At 36.3% G+C, this 24,572-nt stretch overlaps 1 protein-coding gene across 4 annotated transcripts in view; it reads left to right on the top strand.

Annotated features, from left to right (window-relative positions):
• The window catches only part of HEATR5B (HEAT repeat containing 5B), a 102,555-nt gene that overhangs the window by 28,737 nt on the left and 49,246 nt on the right, over positions 1-24,572 (top strand). For all 4 annotated transcript variants that reach the window (XM_061432074.1, XM_061432072.1, XM_061432073.1 and 1 more), the window contains 10 exons: positions 593-692; positions 1,047-1,156; positions 1,985-2,148; positions 2,870-3,045; positions 5,505-5,610; positions 7,143-7,333; positions 10,231-10,390; positions 14,537-14,726; positions 17,510-17,679; positions 23,102-23,246. In XM_061432074.1, the coding sequence (XP_061288058.1) occupies positions 593-692; positions 1,047-1,156; positions 1,985-2,148; positions 2,870-3,045; positions 5,505-5,610; positions 7,143-7,333; positions 10,231-10,390; positions 14,537-14,726; positions 17,510-17,679; positions 23,102-23,246 (1,512 nt within the window). The remainder of the gene's footprint in view (positions 1-592; positions 693-1,046; positions 1,157-1,984; positions 2,149-2,869; positions 3,046-5,504; positions 5,611-7,142; positions 7,334-10,230; positions 10,391-14,536; positions 14,727-17,509; positions 17,680-23,101; positions 23,247-24,572) is intronic.

The following is a 24,572-nucleotide window of genomic DNA, read 5'->3' as shown; positions in this document are numbered from 1 at the left end:
AGTGTGAAATAAAGTTGTTTTTGTTTGGGAGTCAGCAACTTATAGGAAAGGCTCAAGTTTTGTTTTATTTGGGAACTAAAACTACATTGAGTGACTATCCTTTTTTGTTTTTTTACTTTATTCGAAGATGAAAAGTACTTCTTTTTCCAAACTGTGGGAGATGGATATGCACTTAACCTAAACACAGGGGCAGAGTGTCAGTTTTGTTCCCATGTATCTGAGAGATGGTAGCTCTACTACTAAGCCAACAAAGATACTTCTGCTCACTGGGGCATTATGTCCACTCCTGGTTCTCTTCTGAAACAGCTTTCTTTTTCAGTCATCTGAATTCACATGGGGTCATAGACCTCTGAATTCTTGCTCACGGAAATCTTAAGAGACATCTTCCCTTCCTCTGTTTCTGTTGTCCACTCTTAGCCTTTTCTAATGAGTTTTCTCTGTCGTTGCAGTTGGTTCTTCTTTTGGTTTGACCTTGTTTTAGAACCTGATGTTTTGTAATAATTAAAAATTTTAGGAGCCTTTATATAACTTTATAAATTGTTAATCTTCACAAAAGCTGTTTCAAATCAGTCTTTTTAAAATTTTTATCTAGCAATGAGGAGTTTTGTTGCACATTGCCCTGAACTCCTAACTGAAGATGTGATTAGAAAATTGATGACCCCTATTGAATGTGCCATGACTATGATGTCACAGTAAGTAGGCAATTAGAACACATTAACATCCAATTTTATATATTTAAAAATTGCCATGTTTTATAATTCCCTGTACTGTCATATAGAAAATGTACTAAACTTTATGTAAAGTGATTTTAAAAATTATAGTAGTATAGATTGAAATAAAATTGTGTTTTATAGTGTTTCTGTTACTAACATTAAAAGTCACAAAATAAACTAAAACAAAAACATACTACTTACCAGTGTACTTTGACAATACATTGATATTGTCTGAATGTCATCTGGATAACACTTTGATTTGACTGGGAAAGAATGTTTGTAAGTACTGCTTATTCTAATAAGCTGATACAAATTATACTTTTGACATTTTAGCATTCCCTCTGTAATTAAAGCCCATGGAGCTCATCTGAAAGCTAGTGCTGCCATGGTCCGTTTAAGGCTTTATGATATCTTGGCATTGTTACCTCCAAAAACTTATGAAGGTAAGTAAAATTTGTGGATGTTTAATAAAAATTCTTCATTATGCCTTTCTAGCTCTTCACAATATCATAGAGTTCTGACCCTGGCTGCCTCGCTGCCTCACTGTGCAAAGGAAGGCCACCATTTTTCTTTTCATCATACAGAGTAGCTAACACTTGTTGAGCACTGCTGTGTTCCAGGTCCCATCCTAAGCCCTTTATAAGTATTGGTGTCTTTGACTCTAACCACAGACCTTATGAGGCTAAAATATAGCTTTGTTTAAAGGTGAAGAATCTTGGGTACTTAGAGGTTGTGTAGCTTGCACGGGTCTGGGAGGTGGTAGCAGAGCTTGGATTCAAACCCAGCTGGTTCATATTCAGAGTCTGTGCTTTTGATGACTATCTTAACTGTTATGATATAGCCAATAATTTAGGAATCTGGAGGGAGAATATTAATGTACTTTTGCAGAAGTTAAATGTCATATAAAATGTTAATATCCCAGTGCAACCATGCCTGAGAAGTTTTATATGCTCTGGTTCAGTGTTTGTACATCATTGAGTAATTAATAGTAAATAATAATCATATTTAACATATTTAAAATAAAGAACTTTTCCTGAATTTGAGTTGTTTATTTAAATAATTTGGACTAAAAGGCACAATACAATGATGAAGAAGTGCCATTATTGTGTATTAAAACTAGCAATGAAACATTTAATACTGATTTTTAAAAAAAGGAAATGGGGATTTAATTATTTTACTTCTGTTGAACATACTGCTGCTCTTTGTAGGTAATGATTGTCATCTTCTTAAAAAGTATTATTTTTCATCTGATCTGAAGTTCTGTTTTTTAGGCTCTTTCAATGCACTTCTTAGAGAACTGGTGGCAGAATTCACTTTGACTGACAACTCAGCCAACACAACTACTTCCCTCCTCAGATCCCTCTGCCACTATGATGATAGTGTTCTACTTGGGTCCTGGCTTCAGGAAACTGATCATAAATCAATTGAAGACCAGGTAGTAAACTATACATTGAAATGATTACTAACTTGATTGATAAACAATGGTACTAGTATACATTGTCATTTAAAAAGAAAATATTGTAGACTAAGGTTTACTTTTCATTTATCTTTCTTAAGACATTTAAAAATATCTTCTTAGTGGTGGATAAATAAGGAGAAAAGGTAAGCAGCAATAGTTAGAATTGGGTGAGTTGTCTTTATTTGATAGTCTGTGTATTTAGGTATCCTGTGGCTGCTTTTGCAAAGATCGGTTTTGAGTAGCTTTTTGGTTGTTGGTGTTCTGTTTCAGTTTAGTTTATTTTGTGACAGATTAGAGAGGAATAAAATTTAGTAGACTGAAAATTTAGAACCTTTTTTGCCCACTGAATACATTATTTCATATGTACTTTTTAAAAAGTTTCTAAAGGTCACTTTAAAAAGCTTTTTTTGTGGGTTTAAGTTATTCCTGATGTTATTTTGCTTACACATTTTAAGGTGGGTACTATAAAAATATTTTAGAATGAACAAGATTTTAAAAAAAATGATATCAACTGTCGTGACTTTTTTAGATAGCCAAATTACATCTTTCTCTGTTTAAACATTTCCATAGTTAATCATTCTGTTCTTTTATTATTACCTTTTCTCTCTCCTCCTCTGTTTTATTCTTCATGCCCAGTACTTGGTAAGTGAATTTCCTACAATAGATTTTGAATGATTTTTATGTCCTCTTTTTGCAGCTCCAGCCAAACAGTGCATCTGGGAGTGGGGCTCTGGAGCATGACCCATCCTCCATTTACTTACGAATACCTGCTGGAGAAGCTGTGCCTGGGCCTCTTCCCCTTGGAGTTTCGGTCATTGACGCTTCCGTGGCTCTTTTTGGTGTAGTGTTTCCTCATGTTTCTTTTAAACACCGGTTAGTATAAAGTCATAGTTAAATATAAATTATTTTTAAGTAGTAGATTTTCCCAGCCAATGAGTTTCCTTCTATTTCTCATTCATTAAGTCTTTTTACTATGAAAAGATGTGGAATTTTGTCATTCTTTTATTGCATCAATTGAGATGATTTGGGGTTTTTTTCCTTCATTCTATTAAGGTGATATATCACATTGATTAATTTTTGTCTGTTGAGCCATTCTCAAATTCCAGGAATAAATCCCACTTGGTCATAGTATATACACCTTTTAATGTTCTGCTGTAGTTTGCTTATATTTTGTTCAAGATTTCTATGTCAGTATTTGTATTTGTGATTTTCTTGTAGTGTCTGCCTGTCTTTGGTATCAATGTAAAAGTTTTCAAAATATATTCTGGATGCAAAAAAAAAAAAAAAAAGTTCAAACAATAGTCTCACAAACATAATAACATAAATTGCATGCAGACTCCACATAATTTGAAACTGTTTTTCAGGTTTGAGCCCATGTTCTGGCGTCTAATAACTATTGTATTGTGGACCAGGTCTTATACAACAAAATTTTCATTGTAGTAATTTGTTTGCCAGTTTATAAGGCATAGTATGTTTGCCTGTATCTTTAATTAGGGACAGCAGTTTTCCAAGTTTTTTGATTTTGTTATTGAGATAGTAAATGAATAGAAGTCTACTCCCTAATGTAACATTTTTCAGATGTTAAAATCTGGAATTCGGAACACTAAAGGAACTGATGCTTTTCTTAATGGGAGCATTTTAGTTTGCTATGCTTTATGTCCACAGACACTGTACTTAACTTTTAGGTGTTTTATACTTGTAGTGATTTTCCCAGAAGAAGGACTAAAAATGAATTAATGTAAAATCTTCACAGATAGTTCAGGTTTTAAAAACTATGCCTCAAGAACATTGTTGTATTTGTATAGAAAAGATAGGGTGTCTTTACATATGTAGGTTACTTGATTAATTTTTAACTTGAGGGGAGAATTTTAAATATGGAATTTTACTTTATCCAGATATCTTCAAGAGCATTTGGTTGCCACGTGAATGTTAAAGACTTAAAAGTGAAAGAATCTTATGAAGCATCTATTTTAATGTTCTTGTTTTAAAACTAGAGAAATCTAGGTCTGAGAGCTTGTGGTTTGCCAAAAATTATACAGCTAGTTGTGAAAGCTGTAAGTAGAATCCAGGATTATCTTAACTTTATTAAATCACTTTTGTGAAACAAGATGAAGTAAAAATAGATAATTCTATCAAAAATATAATATATAACATAAATATCCAGGGATGGAGGAATCAGTGAATACATTATGGAAAGTTGATAGGCTGAAGTATGTTTTACAGAGACAATGTTCCGATATCAGCAAATGCTCATTATATAATGTTAAATGAAGAATGTAAAAGGCAAGAAGTGTTGCAGTTTCGATTTTAATATATGTAAAAATGTTCAGTGGTTATTCCTAGGTAGTAACTTTTTCTTGATATTTTTCAAATTAAAAGAAATAAATACTTTATAGAAGGGGAAACCTTTTTTTTTAAGTTGCGGGTTTGAGATCAGTTATAGGCACACGATGTTTGATGGCCTTGTTGGAGCACATGTACATCTTCTTAGGTGTGTGCCTGATAGCAACATGGACAGTACCCTGCTTCCTCACCAGAGATGTGGGTCAGTGTCAGAGAGGTGTGTGCATGTCAGCCTGAACAGGTGTCCTCTAAGAACCTCTGACTGGGTTACCTCCTGGAGGAAAGATGGTTTCTTCCTATTGGGTTTTTGAAGAATGCTTTGACGTGAGACCTGTGGCCTTTTATAATTGAGCTTAAACCCTTCCAGTGAAATTCCCCTAGATTCCTTTGCCCCACTCCATTTCTTTTTAGGAGAATCTGGTGTGACCTCATTCTCTTTAATCAGAATAGTCTCAAATGGCTGTGATTTGGGGAAGAGGGGTAACTGTCTCATTTTTTAAAAATGTAAGAATGAAACAACCAATTCACCTCTGATTTTTCACATTTAACAAAAGTGACCAAGCTAATTCTTAAAAAAAAAAAACAAAAAACTCCCAATTAGCTTCCAAAAACAGGGCATGAAGTACTATTTTCTTCTGTGTGTGAACATTTTTAAATTTCCAACCTAAAAATCTTCCACAGAGATGCACAGCTAATGATGGTTATTCTGTTCAAGAAACCTTGAGCATCTACTTTGTTGCACACTGAAGATGACTCAGATTATGACCTTATTTTGCTGATTGAAACGTAATATCAGTCTCTTGTGTTGTGCCAGTTAGTTGTTTCATGTTTGTCTATTAATTCAAAGAAGGGGGGAACTGTAGACCAGGGAATGAAAATAGAGAAGAGATAGAATGGGGCATTATTTGTTAAACAGTGTGTCTTATCTCTGTTTTTTGAGCCATATTTGAATAAAAAGTATTGCTAATGTAATCTTGATTCTATTATAGATTACAGATGTTGGATCACTTTGCTGAATGTGTTAAACAAGCCAAAGGTGTTCGCCAGCAGGCGGTGCAGCTTAATATCTTTACAGCTGTACTTAGTGCACTAAAGGTATTTACTTTTAAAACATAGTAAATGTTCTAAACTGAGATTTTAACTCATACCTTTAATATAGTAATTCAGGCACACCAAGACTATTATATAATCTATAATATTAAGTTGTTAATCTATAATATGGTAATATTAAGATATTACTGTTTTAAAATAAAAGGGCAACAGGTAAAGAGTTTAAATGGGCATGAATTAAATCATATTTTGTAAACTTCAGGGAAAGGGATGTAGGCATTAGTTATGCAAAAAAGATTTGTGCCATTTATATAATCATTAGTATACATCCTTTTTAGAGACTGTCAGCTACCAACCTCTGAGTTTTTTTAAAAAGGAGTGGGGTGGTCATGGTTCCCCTCAGTGGCTGGAAGGCTAGCAAACAACTATAATGTTTCTGTACAGTATACTTTTACTCATAGGTGTGCTCACTAAAGGCTCTGCTGCAGTTAACACTTGGCCTAGGCAGCACGACTTAAAAGATTTTTGGCCTCAAGTAAATAAATAAATTTACGGAGAAGGCAATGGCACCCCACTCCAGTACTCTTGCCTGGAAAATCCCATGGATGGAGGAGCCTGGTAGGCTGCAATCCGTGGGGTCGCTAAGAGTCGGACACAACTGAGCGACTTCGCTTTCACTTTTCACTTTCATGCATTGGAGAAGGAAATGGCAACCCACTCCAGTGTTCTTGCCTGGAGAATCCCAGGGACGGGGGAGCCTGGTGGCTGCCGTCTATGGGGTCACACAGAGTCCGACACGACTGAAGTGACTTAGCATAGCATAGCATAGCAAGTAAATAAATTTAAGTTCCTGGACAGTAAGTATAACTAGAACCAGAGACATTAACCTTTAGTATGATGAAGAAACTTTGTCAGCATTCATGTTTTGTCACTTAGTCATGTCTGACTCTTTGCAACCCCTGTGGACTGTAGCCTACCAGGCTCCTCTGTCCATGGGATTCTCCAGGCATGAATAATGGAGTGGGTTGTCATGCCCTCCTCCAGGGGATCTTCCCGACCCAGGGATCGAACCTGGGTCTCCAGCATTACAGGCAGATCTTTACCATCTGAGCAACCGACGTTCATTTACTGGTTATTCTTAACCTCATTTTGTCTTTAAGTATCTACTGGATATACTCTTTGTGACATAATTATCGTGTCTGGCATTTTTATAATAAAGTATCAGGGTTTCATGTTCATCAGGCCTTTTTCCTTCCTTAAAGTTTAATGATAAATTTCAGTCAGTTAATAACAGTTGTTTTAATAATACAGTGTCCTTTATACATAAAAACAACTTTTAAGTATGTTTCCTTGGTAGAGACACTCCTAGGGATTGTTGGTTTTAGGGCTGATTCAGCTGCAACTATGTTACGTATCATGTTCTGAAATCATGTTTAGGAAAGTGATTGCTGTCAATTTAAAAGGTGTTAATTCTAAGCATAGTATATGCATGGGAAAGCTGGCTGAAGAGAGTAATGTGTGAAGATGTTAATTTACAAATATTATAGTCCTCTTTTTTTTTTTAAAAATAACCATAGGGCCTCGCTGAAAACAAAAGTACTTTAGGACCAGAGGAAGTTCGTAAATCTGCTCTGACACTGGTTATGGGGGCCCTGGACAATCCAAACCCCATCTTACGATGTGCAGCAGGGGAAGCTCTTGGAAGAATGGCTCAGGTGGTCGGAGAAGCAACTTTTATTGCTAGAATGGCCCAATATAGCTTTGACAAGTGAGTCTCCCTATCACCAAGTAATTTTCTCTCATAGTCAATGATGTCATTTAGATAATCCATAATTATTATTAACCGGACCATGTATTTTCTACACGGTACATGCTTTCAATGTGGTGTGGGTTTCTTTTTCAGCTCTTGAATGTTATATAATGGAATCAAGAGGGTTGTTAATAAGCGTTTTTCTAAATTATGTGTACTTTGCTCTTAAAGAGGTGCTTTGAAGTTCTTTTCTCTCATTTCTGCTCCCCCCACCCCACCATTGCCATTGTTCTTTCTGTTAATATTTCACTTTTTGGACAAGCCATTCTTTTTCTAACTATTACTAAGTTTATCATTCAGTTTAGTTCAGTCGCTCAGTCGTGTCCGACTCTTTGCGACCCCATGAATCGCAGCACACCAGGCCTCCCTGTCCATCACCAACTCCCGGAGTTCACTCAAACTCATGTCCATCGAGTCGGTGATGCCATCCAGCCATCTCATCCTCTGTCGTCCCCTTCTCCTCCTGCCCCCAATCCCCTCCAGCATCAGAGTCTTTTCCAATGAGTCAACTCTTCGCATGGGGTGGCCAAAGTACTGGAGTTTCAGCTTCAGCATCATTCCCTCCAAAGAAATCCCAGGGCTGATCTTCAGAATGGACTGGTTGGATCTCCTTGGAGTCCAAGGGACTCTCAAGAGTCTTCTCCAACACCACAGTTCAAAAGCATCAATTCTTCAGCGCTCAGCTTTCTTTGTAGTCCACCTCTCACATCCATAATGACCACTGGAAAAACCATAGCCTTGACTAGATGGACCTTTGTTGGCAAAATAATGTCTCTACTTTTTAATATGCTATCTAGGTTGGTAAGTTTATCATTACTTAAATTATTTCTGAAACGGGATATATTTAGCATTAGCTTTAAAGAATTTTGTGGCATTTAAAAGAGTGACCTCAGAGATCCAAATAAATGTGATTAAGATGATAAATACAGTTTATTAGTGACTGTTGTTAATCAAGTACTTAAGTAGAGTAGTTGAAAATCAAGAGTGGTTAGGAATTAACATTTGATTAATATAAACTAATCATTCTTAAGTATGGTATATCTTGAGTATTAATTATACTAAACTACATTGTGATTATTAACAAGAGAGAGGTTGGGAGAAGCAGTGGTTGTGAAGTAGTAATTCTAAAGAAGTGTTTTCGGAACTCGGGTGGGTTGAGGATAATGCCCCAGTGTTACCGCTTAAGGATAATACAAGTGGGCAGAATACAGTCAAAATATTCCCAGACACTTAGTCTTCTGCAGGATGGCTTCAATTATTTTCTAGTGATAGATTAGCTTTACCTTTTTCAAGTGTCTCTCATTGATCCTAAAATCAACTTTTGTTAAAGATATTTTAAAAGAACCAATCTTAACCACCTGTTTCGTGGTTTGTGTTCTGTTATTAATAGGTAAAATTGGAATGTATTTCTTTGGAAAACTCTTGAATGGTTAATTTTTCTTTAGTTACCAGAGGTTTTAATTTATGTGTCTTCAATACCTGTCAGAGTATCTGTTTCATACGTAATCTGGTGAAACACAAGGACATTTCATTCATATTCATACCTGTCCGGTTAATGGTTTGCAGGTGTTCTCAATGCTTAGTTTCATTAGCTTTTCCAAATAATTTATTATGATCTAAAGTTAATTATTACATAGATTTGAAGTTACCCATTTTTTTCACATTTTAATTTATCTGAAACTGGGATTTGTCTTAAAATCTCCATGAAGTGTTATAATTATTAGGCAGCATTCTCACTTTGACACCTCTGGGAAATGTATATTCTTATATCTTAGATAATGTACTTTATTGAATAGATAATTATTACTGACAAAATTGGCTCAAGTTTCATTTTAGCTCACTGGCATGAACTTTGAAAAGTGACTCTGTGAAGGAAGCTTTCTAATCTGTATAATCCTTTAGAATGCACAGTGTCATTCATTCTTCTTTCATTCCTCAAAACAACTGCTATATAGGAGTAATGATAATGTTTTGTTTTACAGATGGAGAAACTGAGGTATAGAGAGATAAAGACCCCTTATCCAAGGATATAATATATTAGAAATATTGCTAAAGTATTTCCCTGGTAGTCCAGTGGCTAAGACTCCACAATCGCAATGCGGAGGGATCAGGTTCAATCTCTGGTCAGGGAAGATCCTACATGCCATGTGGTGTGGTCGAAAAAAAAAAGTACTGCTCTGGATGCACTTAGTTCACGTCTTTCTTCGCTGCATTTCCTAATGTCTATTCTATCATGACAGCATTTGTATTTTTCTTTGCCATAGGCAAACTAACCAGCCAGAGTCTTGGGATGGTTTTTTATCCCTTGACTTTATTTCACTTTTATTAGTTTAATTATGGATGATTTATTGAGAGTCATAATACAGTTTGTTTGGGTTTTTTTTTAGGAATACAGTTTTTAAAATGTAATCAAAGTTGCTTTCTAGGTTCCTTTGCTATTTTAGGAGCTTTGTTCTTAGTGGGATTTTCATCTTCTCTAACAGTAACTGTGTTGGTGCATGATTATGTCATAGTCTTTTTGTCTTATTTGTCTTTTATTGAAAGCACCAGTGGTTAAAATATATTTCAAATGGCTCTTGTATTTTTGAGGAATAATTAATATTAAAAACTCTGAAGTTGTAGTTTCTTTTTCATGTTTTCTCTGAAGTGAAAATAGGCTTTTATTCAGTGAAATGTGTGATTTTAGCCATTTTAAATTAAGTATCTAATGTTTGTTAATGAGTAGAGAAAGAAGTAATCATGATTGTAATCTTTTTTGATTTCCAGAATAGATCCCTTTTATTGTGTGATTCATAAGCTTGTTGTTGCCATAGGGAAAGAGAAGAAACAATCCCTGAAGCATGACTCTTTTCCAGGTTGAAGTCAGCTCGAGACGTTGTGTCCAGAACTGGCCACTCATTGGCTCTGGGCTGTTTGCATCGTTACGTTGGTGGTATCGGCTCAGGACAACATCTGAAGACCAGTGTCAGCATTTTGTTGGCCCTGGCACAGGATGGAACATCCTCTGAAGTCCAGGTAGGATGTCAAGTTTTTTATTATGAAATATGAAAATATTATTTGTAGGAAAATTTATTTCTAAAAAATGGTAATGATTCTGATGAGTTGTTAGGGAAAATGTCTTGGGGTCTTTCTCTTTCATTTTGTTTTATGAGTGTATAACAGGATTTTGTATTTGAACCTAATCCTAAAGTCTGTCTTATTCTGGGAATTTGACCCATTCCATACATTCCTTGAAGCATCATTTCTTTGTATTATTTATTATCCTTGGTACATGTTTCCTCTTCTTTGTATTTCCTTACATTTGGTAGATTGATCAAATTTCTTTTAATAACCTTTCTTTCTCTCTTCCTCTAGTACCCTAACCCAGGTGCAGGGTCATGGGTTGAGTCTTCAAGTGTACTCCTTGAATTTCGTTTTTTCTTTCTCTTCAAATATTTTATACAAATATAGATTTAAATACAGTAAGAGGCAAAAACTTCATGTGTGTGAAGATATCCTAGATTCTTGATTTGCCATTTCACACTAATGCACCAAAAAATATCGAGTATCCAGTAGGTTTCAACTTGCCAGCTTCATACTGGGACTCAGATGATGACAGAAGAGACAAGTTTGATTGCTATTATTGCCTGTGTATAGATGGGTTCCTTCGCCATCAGAAAAGGATTCAGAATCCACCAGAGGCTTCTTAGTCTACAGGCTTAGTTTGCTTTGACTTCTTGGAAAATGTTTCCAGCTATAAAGCACAAACGTCCCCAAAGAACTAAAAGCACAAATGAAATAATCTTGCCCCTTAAGAGGGTCTATGCTGTTTTTTGTTTTTTTTTAAACACTGTTTCCACAGTAGTCTGCAAGAAAAGAATACAACTATAAAATTATTTTACCTAAGAAGATGCTGCTTTCTTCTTTTATGTCAAAGAGTCGGTGCTAATTTTCTTTCCTTTGTCTTCATTTTTTTTCTCAGCCCTCTCTTGCTTTAATTTCTTAAAACCACACTCCTGTAAGTGACTGCTTCACATGATTCATTCCTATGACATGACGTTTTACTATAATGTAGATCACATACATTCCCTCAAAGCTGCTATTTCAGTTCTCATCTGCACAAGAATAGTATGGTAGCATTCTTCAGTTTTCTGTAAGGTCTCTTCTGTGTTAAGAATCCTAACTCAAAAATTATACTTCACGGTCAAATTATTGTATACATGTATTCAGCTGTAATTACTAGAGATTTATTGTTGAATAGTGGTTTCTTTTTTGTATCCTCAACTCCTGTGTTGAGATCTCTGTTCTTACTTTGTTTTTACTTGATAGGAAAACTTCCTTTAACAATAATAATCTTGAGAAGGGTTGTTGAGTGGTGTGTTTTTTGATTCCTTGCATAACTGAAATAAAAGAACTCTATTTAATCTTCAAATTTGAATGATATTTGGTTGGATATACTATTCCTAGCACACAGTCCTTTTTTTTTCATTATTCATAAATGTTTTGGTATTTTTTATGTTGCATGTGAGAGTCTCATAGTAGCTTAATTTTCTGAGTTAAATTTCCACAGATATTAACATCTCAGTTTTTTATCAGCTATCTATAAAAGCTTTCAAATATGTTCTTTAAGATGTAGAAGATAACATATAAGCCAATTATCAAATTAACTGATGTACAAATACTGTAAAGTTTTTCTGCAGTGTGGCTTTGAATATCCAGATATAAAACTTTAGTGATAAATACATTTTCTTCTTTTATGCTGTGCATGTATTTTCCACTCCCAAAAGACTTCGGTTTATGTATTGATAATACATTTCTAACATAATGGAGCTTATAGACATCATTAGCTGTCTCTTCCCCTGGCTTTTTATTTCTTTTGCTGAGGAACTTATCTGAACTATGTCTATATGTTTATAACCTTACATTTTGGTTTACTAGCATTTTCCCTCTATCCTTGCAGCTTAGAAATTTCATCAAATTGCATATAAGTTTATCTTTTCTTTTTCAGTTTCTGGTACTTATTTGCGTATTGAGCCTCTTGTCTTTGTCCTCATTATTTTAAATTTTTTGTGTTTTCACTATGTGTTACAAGATAATCTTCCAATTGAACCTCTAATTGAAAAAGTAATGATTCTTGTATTTAATAATTTGTTGTTTAGTTGCTCAGTCATGTCCAACCCTTTCGTGACCCCATGGACTGTAGCTCGCCAGGCTCCTCTGTCCTTGGGATTTCTCAGGCAAGAAGACTGGAGTGGGTTGCCATTTCCCTTCTCCAGTATTTAATAATAATTATTCTTTTTTTCTAGCTTTCTACTGAACATTTAATATAAATCCTGGGTGTTTTTTTTTTTTTTTTAAAAAAAACACTTCTCCTTTGTACTTCAATTATATTGCCTTAAAAATCCTTGCAATAATTTTATTAAAATACTCTTTTCTTCTTCTATTAATTTTTTTCTCCAAAATGTGTCTTCTGGTCTTCCTCCCTCAAGCTGCTATATTCTGATTACTTTTCTCAGTAGGTGTGGTTTCTATACATAATTGTCCAACTCAGGTTGCTTAATTCCCTAGGATTGGAGTAGATTGACAAGTAGTAGAAAGTAAGGTATGGATTTTTTTTTCCTACCACGTTGTCAACTTGGGAAACTTCTCTATTGAGACCTCTGTGTCCTCAGCTCAGGAGTGCAGCTTTCCTTTGGAGATGCCAATAGCAAAAATAAAAGGTACTGGTTTCCCTCTCTGCTGAGAGGAATGAGAAAATTGGACCAGATGATTTTAACTTATGAAAAGAAAAAGGGAGAAGGCAGTTTCCCTATCTGTTAGGATATGGTCTGTACTTCTCGTGCTGTCTGTGTCCTGAAGACCAAGAGAGTAGACATGGAATGGGACCAGAGAAGGGGTGCCGAGACGGCCTTCACATCTCTTCTGTAAGTGGACTGGCAGCCCACACACCCACTCAGAACCTTCCCGACGCTGCAGCCCAGGCTTCCCAGCATAGATGGTGCCTCCCCGCATCCTTCTCCTTGACACAGAGAGGCTTCTAGTAAGGCTGCAGTTGAGTTAGGAAAGCCAACCAACAACACCCTCCATCTCTCCCACACTTACCTAGTACATGCTCCTTCACTGCAGCAAAGCCCAAACCTATTACAAGCAAGGCACTCGAGTTTTAAAACCTACGAAGAGAGTTCTATAAATGAGGTGCTCAGAAACTGGAGGAGGAGGCAGACGGCAGCAGTGGTGCCGAAGCACTTCAGTCAGCAGAACGCCTGGGCTGTGGTGGGGTCCTAAGCAGACCTCATGGAAAAGGTGAGGCTTCAGCCCTGGTGAAGAGGGTGATTTTACTGAGAACAGGAAGGAAATGAGAGCCCAAACCCAGCCAGATCCCCAAGGTGTGAACTGTATGAAGCAGGACCTTTAACTGCTCTTCAGTCAATCCATTGTGGCTTCAAAAATATGTATAGGTAAAATCTCTTAAAAATTGAGAACTGAATGAGGTGTCTGAGAGTATGTCTTTGGTAATAAAGCGGAGAGTTTTTTTGTTTTTGTTTTTTAAAGGTACTTTCTTTAACACGTGGGTGTGGGCAGTTTAAAGGATTTTTCATTTTCTTAAGCCTGTGCTGATTACAGTACATTGCTCCAGGTTAATTTTGCAAATACTGTTAGCCACTAAGATTATTTGTGCTTAGTAAACATAAATTAGAGCTTGAAAAGATTCAGTGACTTGAAGAGCTGTTATGTGAATGTCATTGCTTGAGAAATAGATCTGAGTACTACAGAACATTGGTGTGGTCATGGTTTTATTTCAGGCTAGTTTCTTAGCAAAATTGTAAAGCCATATCGGATGTCCTTTTAGCATCCACTAAATTAAACTCTCATTACATAAGTTTCTCTTATTGGGAGTTGTGAAATGCATGTAATTTTAAGAGAGGAAATGAGTTCATCAATGAAACTTTTTCCCTGACACTTAAAGTCGCACTGCAAAGGAACTTTAAACATAGCATTTGTGTATCGGTTGCTTTGGTCATTGGCTACTAGTAGCTTACGTGTTGACCTTTACTCATTTAAGGAATATATTTTAAAATATTTCTATTTATTAAGAATGAAGTATTAGTATTGTGAAAATTCAAGTTAAAATATCAGTTCACTATACTGTTTACAATAAAATAGAATTATATTTTATTCCAGACTTGGTCCCTTCACTCGCTTGCTTTGATAGTGGATTCTAGTGGCCCAATGTATCGTGGATATGTAGAGCCAACTTTATCTCTAGTTCTTACCTTGCTGTTGACAGTTCCACCCTCACATACAGAAGTTCATCAGTGTTTGGGGAGATGCTTGGGTGCTATAATAACTACTGTTGGACCGGAACTACAAGGTGAGTAACTTCATCTTAAGCTAAAGGGATTACACAGATAATAACTGTCTTTCAGCTTCCTGAATATTACCTTCACATTGCCTAAAGAAATCTTATAATAATCATTTCTGTGTGTTATGCACTGGCAATTTACTGAATACCCGGAGCTCTCCTTTTTATGTGTGCTATTTAATTTACTCCCCTTAAGAAAACTGTGATATGAAGATGCTTTTTGAACTTTTGAGCAGAAAAAACACCTAAAATGTTACTTGGAGCCCTATGAAGTCAAAGGTGAAAGTGGAGTTCTTTTGGCCTGAGGTGCCATCTACTTGTCTTCATCGACTCTAGCTTCACTTTTTTGTTTTTTTAACTCTTAAGAAATATATTATTTTCTCTCAGGAATTAAACTCAGAGAAGTTAAGTAACTTGCCTTGAGTCATTCAACTGAGGAGTAGCAGATTTGTGATCCTAAGGCCCAAATTCTTACCATGTACTTCACTGAAATAATTCTACAAATGGTTAACTTAAACACTCAGGTCAGAAAATTATTGTGAATTTATGCAAAATATATGAGCTACTTTCAGAGCTTTCTCTTTTCCCCCTACTATTTATTAAATCTTTCAGTGAGTCTAGCTTTTTATATATATTATCTCATTTGATTCTAACAGCAATCCTGATAAAGGTATATCTCTCCATTTTACAGATGAATTACTGGGGCTAAGAAAGGTTAAGCACTTTCCCAAGATTTTATATATATTATATAGCCAGTGAGGGCTTCCCAGGTGGCACAGTGGTAGAGAAACCGCCTGCCAGTGCAGGAGACACAGGAGACGCAGCTTCAGTCCCTGGTTCGGGAAGATCCCCTGGAGAAGGAAGTGGCAACCCACTCCAGTGTTCTTGCTGGGAAAATTTCATAGACAGAGGAGCCTGACAGGCTGTAGTCCATGCATAACTGAGCACACACATAGAGACACACACACACACACACACACACCCGCCAATGAGTGGTTGGAATCAGAGGTCAAGCTCAGGTAAATTTCCTTTGCCTGTTTGCCTGCATTCTTAACTACTATGCTTCATTGCCTCCATTCAGATAGTTACTTTAAAAAAAAGAGGGAAGTGAAAAAAGAAAGGATCTTGAGGAATGCTAGGAATTGAAAAATATATGATTTATACATGTCTCTGTCTTGTCCTCTTTGATAAGGTCGATATTTCTTTCTTCCAGTGAATATCACAGGTATGTGGAGAGAATAAATATGTGCCCTTGATTAAGTGTAGGTGTCTACCAAGTGCTTTCTGATATGGTGATAAGGCCTGTGTACGTCAAACTAGAATATGACTCTTGTGTAACTCTGTGATTTCCTTGTTTGGTCTCTGGGTGAGTGTGTGTGCTCAGTCTCGTAAGGCATGTCCAACTCTTTGCGACCCTGTGGATTGTAGTTTTCGGGGTCCTCTGTGGGATTTCCCAGGCAAGAATACTGAAGTAGGTTGCTGTTTCCATCTCCGGGTATCTTCCTGACCCAGGGATTGAATCCGTATCTCCTGTGCTGGCAGGTGGATTCTTTACCACTAAGCCACTAGGGAAGCCCTGTTTAGTCTTTATATAAAAAATTTTTTTTTGCATTGGTAAAAATTTTAAGTCACTTATATTTGGCAGCTAAGATATTTTTATCTAGACAGTGTGTAATACTACACAATTTATTTTTCCTATCTGTCCTAAAAATTGCCGTTAATCTTATTAGCAAAATAGGATTTGACATTATTTTATCATAGAAGTGGTACGGTTATTTGAAAAAGAACCAGAGAATAAGGAATGTTCTGGCTCTTCCAAAGGAAACAATGGTAGGCTTAAAAGACAATATAGTTTATCAGAGGATAAATATAAAGCTAGGTAAATCTAAGATGCATTATTGTCATTCATAAACTGTTGTGTTTTGAAATCATTTGTATATATTTTACAGAATTTTTGTTTACAAAACCATCAGAAAGAGGGTTATTTACCTTAAAAGTGACTCCTTTTTAAATTTTGATTGAATCATAGTTGATATACACTATTATATTCATTTCAGGTGTACTACTTGGTATTTCAGCATTTATATATATTATGAATTGATTGCCACGTTACGTCTAGTAACTATCTGTTACCATATAGTTATCACAATATTGCTATGCTGTACATTACATCATTTAAGAAGTAACGTCTTTTTTCACGTTGGCTTTCAAGGAGAGGAATTTAGGGGATGACTTTCTTATAATAGGGGACAGGCAGGTTAGGCGAATTAACTACAATCCGTGGGCCAAATCTGTCAGATGCCTGGTTGTTTGGTCTTTTTTTTTTTTTTTTAAACAACCCATAAGGTGAGAATTGTTTATAAGTGGTTATGTAGGCACTTCCCTCATAGAGTAGTGTGGATTTTGCCTCCTGGCAAGCAAAATAAAAAATATTGACCCTCTTAAGAAAAGTTTGCTGATTCTTACTCTGTAGATTTTATTTGCTTGATAAAATGTAAGCTGTTAAAATGTAAGGGGAAAAAAGTAAGGGCATTTCTTACAGAGATTTTTATTAGTTGCAGTATCAAACCCACGATAGAGCAAATGTACTAGTTAATGTTAATTCAACATAGTTATTTATTTTTTTAATTGAAGTACAGTTGATTTACAGTGTGGTGTTAGTTTCAGGTATACTTTTTTGTGTGTTTATTTGGAAAGGGGTTATTTAGAAGGTAGTTATTTTCTAGGAATATTTTTGGTGATACTAATAATAAAATCATTGTATTTTATGTTGTCTTTTACTTTGCTCTTAGGGAATGGAGCAACAATTTCCACAATCCGTTCTTCTTGTTTGGTGGGTTGTGCGATAACCCAGGACCATTCAGATTCTCTGGTCCAGGCAGCTGCCATATCTTGCCTTCAGCAGCTTCACATGTTTGCACCACGACATGTCAATTTATCCAGTCTTGTTCCTAGCCTTTGTGTAAGTATAAAGCTGTTTCATTCTTCTATTTGTTTAGGGAACCCAAAATTTGTTTTCCAAAAGTTCAGACTAGAGCAAAGCAAAAAAAGTAAGTTTCCTGGATTGTGTGTTCTAGAGTTTCAGCTTCAGTAATCACTTTATGACTGTTCATTTTATTCACTGATTTTCTTTTTCACCTTTTAGGAAATATTTTAATGAACTGTTAAATAAGGTCCAGAGGACTTTCTCTGGACCAAACATACCTCAAAGCTAGGCAAGTATGTTGTACAGAGAGTGGAATCTCTTGGATGCAGCTTTAAGAATAAAATTTTTTTTCTTTTTTTAAAAAAATGTACAAAAATCATTATACATAGCACAAAAGGAAAATATTAAAGAAAAGTGTTGTTAACATGGTCCACAATGATTATTTACAATAAATGCTAGAAAAGACTACAGGCAAGCATATAAACAGAGGATCCTATCATAACCCAGGCATTCAGAAAAGATTTCCTTGAAAAAATGATATATAAGATACAAACTGTAGGATAAATAGGTGTTAGTTTGGGGAAAAGTGTGATATTGGAGTAACAGCATTTATTTTTACACAGAAAGAAAAATATGTGAAAGATCCTGAGATGGGAAGGAGGGAATGCATTTAAGGAATCGTTTAGTCAGAGGCTGAGAGGAAAAAGGGGGAGGTGGGTCATAAGGGCACAGGATGAAGCTGGACAATTATTTAGGGGGAATCAGTCCCACACCTTCAAGGAGTTTGAATGTGCCACTCGTGGAAACCAGGTGCATGTGAAATGTTTACAAAGAACATCCACAAAGAAAATAGTCAATTAATAGTATACACCAGATTGCATTCTGCAACAAGCTATGTGCCATCCTGTCAAAAGCCATGGCTTAACACCCAAGTTTTGAGGGCACAGATGGCATCCCTTGAGCGTGGTGAACTTGTTACATGATACAGCTCTGGTGTGTGTGTGTGTTCAGTAGTGTCTGAGTCCTTGCAGCCCTATGGACTGTAGCCTGTCAGGCTCCTCTGTCCATGGAATTTTCTAGGCCAGAATACTGGAGTGGGTTGCTATTTCCTACTCCAGAGACTCTTCGTGGCCCATGGCTCAAACCCCACATCTCCTGCATTGCAGGCAGATGCTTTACTGCTGAGCCACTTGGGAAGTGCAGCTCTGATAGGCAACTGATAAATGTGATGAAGACTCAAACACACACTCCTCAGTTGTCTGGGTCCTCTGTGCATTTTTTTCCTCCTTAAATATAATTATACTATGAAAGTTTTCCTTATGAGATGGAACATATTTAAGAGGATCTGGTCAAGTAATAATGTGAATTTCTTTAGCTCAGTGGAGGTTATCAGTAAGCCACAGGGAACACACTGAGTGTCCTGTGTGTTAATGGAAAATAATGTATCCAAAATTATTTTTTTAGCAGAGCATCAAGGGTTTTGTTACACGGTATATTGAAGCACTCTCCTGAATCTTTTCCAAAAATCTGGAAAGGAGATGGGATGGGAGATAAAAGATGAAAAAGAGGGCCACTCGAGTGGCTCTCTTGATTCCACATTACCAAATGCCCTTTGAGCTGTCTTCATTACCAAATCTCTTGACACTCTCTAAAAAATAGTTCACACATGGATTCATCCAAATTAGTGAAATCAGGGCTGCTTTTTGTAAACTTCATGTTCATCCCTATTCAGCCATTGCCACCAGAGGAGACCATACTATGTGATACCATGTGTAATACCTAACACAAATGAGGTGATTTTTTTTTCAGCAAATCTATTAAGAGGTAAGTTTCACCACAGTAATCTTTATGAAATTATATAAAAATATTAAAGTGTATATGATAGAACTGTTCAAATGTGTTTTTTCAAGAACAGCCACCACTCTGGATTACTTTTATTTTCCTCCTGGCAAGTAGGTGCTTTTTATAACCATGTGATCATTCTCCTGTCCCGATCTTTTCTGCACACAGCAAGTACATTACCTGGAATGATTGTAGGAGATGTCAGTGAGAAAAAGACTTGAGCTAAATGCCCACGTTGTCAGTGACAGAGCAGGGATATCTCATTGTCCAGAATATAAATACATGGCAGGCACAAGAAGGGATAGGTTAGCAAGATGACGTATGGTTTAAATAATAGGACTTTCTGGGCTTCCCTTGTGGCTCAGCTGGTAAAGAATCCTCCTGCAGTGTGGGAGACCGGGATTCGATCCCTGGGTTTGGAAGATCCCTTAGAGAAGGGAAAGGCTACCCACTCCAGTATTCTAGCCTAGAGAATTCCATGGACTGTATAGTCCATGGGGTCGCAAAGAGTCAGACAAGACTGAGCGACTTTAACTTCACTTCACAGAGGCCTAATGAAGGGAATGGCAATCCACTCGATTACTCTTCCCTGGAGAATTCTGTGGACAGAGGAGCCTGGCAGGCTACTGTCCATGGGATCACAAAGAGTTGGACGTGACTGAGTGATTAACACTAACTAGAGGCCTAATGTAGGAGCAAGCAGCACAATGTTCCTAAGGTTTGTGGAATATAAGGAAGACAAAAGAAGCTTCTTTGGAAAACAGTGAGACATAATCTACAAAAGTTGAAAGTATGCATACAATATAATCCAGCAACTCCCCTCTAAAGTAAATACCTGAGAGATTCTGCATGCACATGTGTGCCAAAAAAAAAAATCCTCAGGAATTTTCATTCCTGGGTTATTTGTGCTAGCCAAAAAAAACAGAAACAGCCAAAATGTGCTGCATTCTGCAGAGTGGATTACGGTGTAATTCTTCAATAAAATATTATGCAACAATAAAAATGAATGAACCCCTATTATATGGAATCACGTGGATGAGTCCAACAGACATATTGCTAAAAAGAAACCAAACACAGAAGAGAACAGACTTCATGGTTCCATTTGTATAAAATTCAAGAATAGGGCTACACCAGGCTCTACTGATAGATGTCACAGTAAATTCTGATTATATCTGAGTAGCTAAGAAGTTTGCGTGAATCCACATATTTTTTTTTATCAAATTTAATATTTTTTTTCCTGATATTTTGTGGATTTTACCAGAAAGTGTTAAAGTTTCCAAACAAATACAACTTAATTGTTACCTGGTTAACAGTGGCTGCAAAACACCATTAGTGTTAATTTGCATCTCTCATATCAGAGACAGAGAAGGCAGTGGCACCCCACTCCAGTACTCTTGCCTGGAAAATCCCATGGATGAAGGAGCCTGGTGGGCTGCAGTCCATGGGGTCGCTGAGGGTCTGACACGACTGAGTGACTTGACTTTCACTTTTCACTTTCATGCATTGGAGAAGGAAATGGCAACCCACTCCAGTGTTCTTGCCTGGAGAATCCCAGGGACGGGGGAGCCTGGTGGGCTGCCGTCTGTGGGGTCGCACAGAGTCAGACACGACTGAAGTGACTTAGCAGCAGTAGCAGCATATCAGAGATGTTGAAATGGAGGGGTGGGGAAATGACTTCAGGATTGTTAAAACTGGGTTTTTGAAAACAGTATGTAAACCTTGAAATATTTTATGTCTTTCACTTCAACCCAGGATTTGTTGAGTGTATTTTCTTAGCTACAATTCTATTTAGTTGTAATTAAATGAACTTATATGGTGTTCTGCTTCATATATGTTTAATCCTTTGATCTTTCCACAGTTGCATAAGATAGGTAGGACCTGTCTGTACCGATAAAAAAGCAAAACTCTGAGAGATCTGTTCCTTCCGTGTCATATGACCATGCTTAACCTTACCTATAGGATATTTGAAAGTTTTAAAATGTCATTATTTTTAGGAAGACAAAAGAAAACATTATGTTGAAAAAAATCTGATCTGTTAGGTTTTATCTCCTCAGTTTTATATATATATTTTAATACTTGCTATAATTTCAATGGTTGTGAGCTTTATGCAAAAATGAGCTACAAATGCTATATTAACAGCATAAAAATACATTATCTAGCATTGTGAAGGAGTGATGTCTTCCATATAATTATTTTCTCCTCCATCATTTCTGGATGAGATTCTTTCCAAAATGTCTTGCTGCCTTGCTTAAAAAGCAACATATGGATCAGAGTTTAATATTTGCTTGATGAATCAGATTGATAGATTGAGTGATAATAGATTTATTATCTATTATATGATTTACTATGTATCATCTACTGTTCTAAATAAAATATTTGTTTTAACTTATTTTATTTTCACTATATTCCTGTGGGAAATTGCTATCCTCATTTCATATATGAGCAAACAAGGCACAGAGAGGTTAGGTAACTTCCCTAAGATCACACAGGAGTAAGTGTGTGATTTAAACCCAGTCTGGCAACTGGAGCCTGAGCTCTTAATTATTATGCAGTGGTATGTCTTATGGTTTATATCATATATTAGAGTGTACTATAGTGATTCTTTCAGGAACTTTTGAAATGAAAAATATTCTATACCAAAAGAATCTGTTCTGTAGTTCTTTTCAGATATTTATGTTTGCTTAATTTTAATTTTTTATTTTAATATGTACCTTCCTTTATTTTCAGTTCTTACTGTATGCTCTACCCTGTGACTTTTCATATGGTACACTTGATCTCTGCACTTTATATATTTCAGTGACATGGAGAAGAGAATGGCAACCCACTCCAGTATTCTTGCCTAGAAAATTCCATGGACAGAGGAGCCTGGTGGGCTGTGTCATCCATGGGGTCACAAAGAGTTGGACATGACTGAGTGACTTCATAGTTGATTAACAATGTTTTAATAGTTTCAGGAGAACAGTAAAGGGACTCAGCCATGCATATGCCTATATCCATTCTCCCCCAAACCCCTCTGAGGCCCATCCAGGCTAGCACATAACATTGAGCAGAGTTCCGTGTGCTATACGATAGGTTTTTGTTGGTTATCCATTTTAAGTATAGCAGTGTGTACATGACCTTGCCAGAGTCCTAACTATCCCTTCCCCCTGGCAACCATGAGTTTGTTTTCTAACTCTTGAGTCTCTTTCTGTTTTATGTTCATTTGTATTATTTCTTTTTAGACTCCACATGTAAGAGTTTTCATATGATATTTCTCCTTCTGTCTGACTTCATCCAATATGACACTCTTTAGGTCCAAAAAAAAAAAAAAAATTTCAGTGACAGAGTTTAATAGGACTGTGTATAAAATGTGCAAAAGATCCTTCTGGGTTTTAGTCTATGTATATTATATGGTCTTTAACCCAAGACTTGGGGCAGTTCTTTTGTAGCCTATGAAAATACTCTATATATTTTATTGGTATTACTAGTTTTTGAAAATTCCATCATTTGGTTCTATTGGAAACAAATAAGGGTGTTAAATGAAGAGCCTCTTCAGAAATTAGATGTTAATATATGTTCATGAGACACGTGAGATTACAGCTTTTTAAAAAAAGTCTAAAATTATTATGGTTTACAGGTTCACCTGTGTAGTTCCCATCTATTACTTCGACGAGCAGCTGTGGCCTGTCTCCGGCAACTTGCTCAAAGAGAAGCAGCTGAAGTATGTGAATATGCCATGAGCCTGGCAAAAAGTTCAGGGGACAAAGAGAGCAGTGGTACCAGTAAGTCCTGTTATCAGTCAATATTCTTTTTAAGTATTTTAATATTTAAAATGATTATTACTTATTAAATAACATTTTTGCATTGAAATATCATCAATTTTCTTACTCTTTTAAATAAAACTTGTTACTTTTAAAATTCCCATATAGTTTTCTTGGTAGTTTTACATTTTTAACTTTCAAAACACCCTCTTCCAACGACACAAAGACTACACACGGACATCACCAGATGGTCAACACCGAAATCTGATAGATGATATTGTTTGCGGCCAAAGATGGAAAAGCTCCATACAGTCAGCAAAAACAAGACCAGGAGCTGACTGTGGCTCAGATCATGAACTCATTATTGCAAAATTCAGACATAAATTGAAGAAAGTAGGGAAAACCACTAGACCATCCAGGTATGACCTAAATCAAATCCCTTACGATGATACAGTGGGAGTGACAAACAGATTCAAGGGGTTAGCTCTGATAGACAGAGTCCCTGAAGAACCATGGAAGGAGGTTTGTGACATTGTACAGGAGGTAGTGGTCAAGACCATCCCCAAGAAAAAGAAATGCAAAAAGGGAAAATGGTTGTCTGAAGAGGAACAAATAGCTGAGAAAAGAAGAGAAGCTAAAGGCAAAGCAGAAAAAAAGGCTATACCCATTTGAATGAAGAGTTCCAAAGACTAGCAAGGAGAGATAATGATCAAATGCAAAGAAATAGAGGTAAATAATAAAGTGAGAAACAGTAGAGATCTCTTCAAGAAAATTAGAGATATTATACACCATATATGTATTAGAGATACCAAGGGAACATTTCATGCAAAGATGGGCACAATAAAGGACACACATGGTATGGGCCTAACAGAAGCAGAAGATATTAAGAAGAGGTGGCAAGAATACACACAAGAACTATACAAAAAGATATTCATGACCCAGATAATAATGGTGGTGTGATCACTCACCTAGAGCCAGACATTCTGGAATGTGAAGTCAAGTGGGCCTTAGGAAGCATCACTACGAACAAAGCTAGTGGAAGTGATGGAATTCCAGTTGAGCTATTTTAAATCCTAAAAGATGATGCTGTGAAAGTACTGCACTAAATATGCCAGCAAATTTGGAAAACTCAGCAGTGGCCACAGGACTGGAAAAGGTCAGTTTTCATTCCAGTCCCAAAGAAGGGCAATGCCAGAGAATGCTCAAACTACTGCACAGTTGCATTCATCTCACACGCTAGCAAAGTAATGCTCAAAATTCTCCAAACCAGGCTTCAACAATACATGAACCGTGAACTTCCAGATGTTCAAGCTGGTTTTAGAAAAGGCAGAGGACCAGAGATCAAAT

Source organism: Bos javanicus, chromosome 11 (genome assembly GCF_032452875.1).
Source record: "Bos javanicus breed banteng chromosome 11, ARS-OSU_banteng_1.0, whole genome shotgun sequence".
Classification (NCBI taxonomy): domain Eukaryota; kingdom Metazoa; phylum Chordata; class Mammalia; order Artiodactyla; family Bovidae; genus Bos; species Bos javanicus.
Note: the sequence above shows the minus strand (reverse complement) of the source record. Positions and strands in the feature narration are given on the sequence as shown.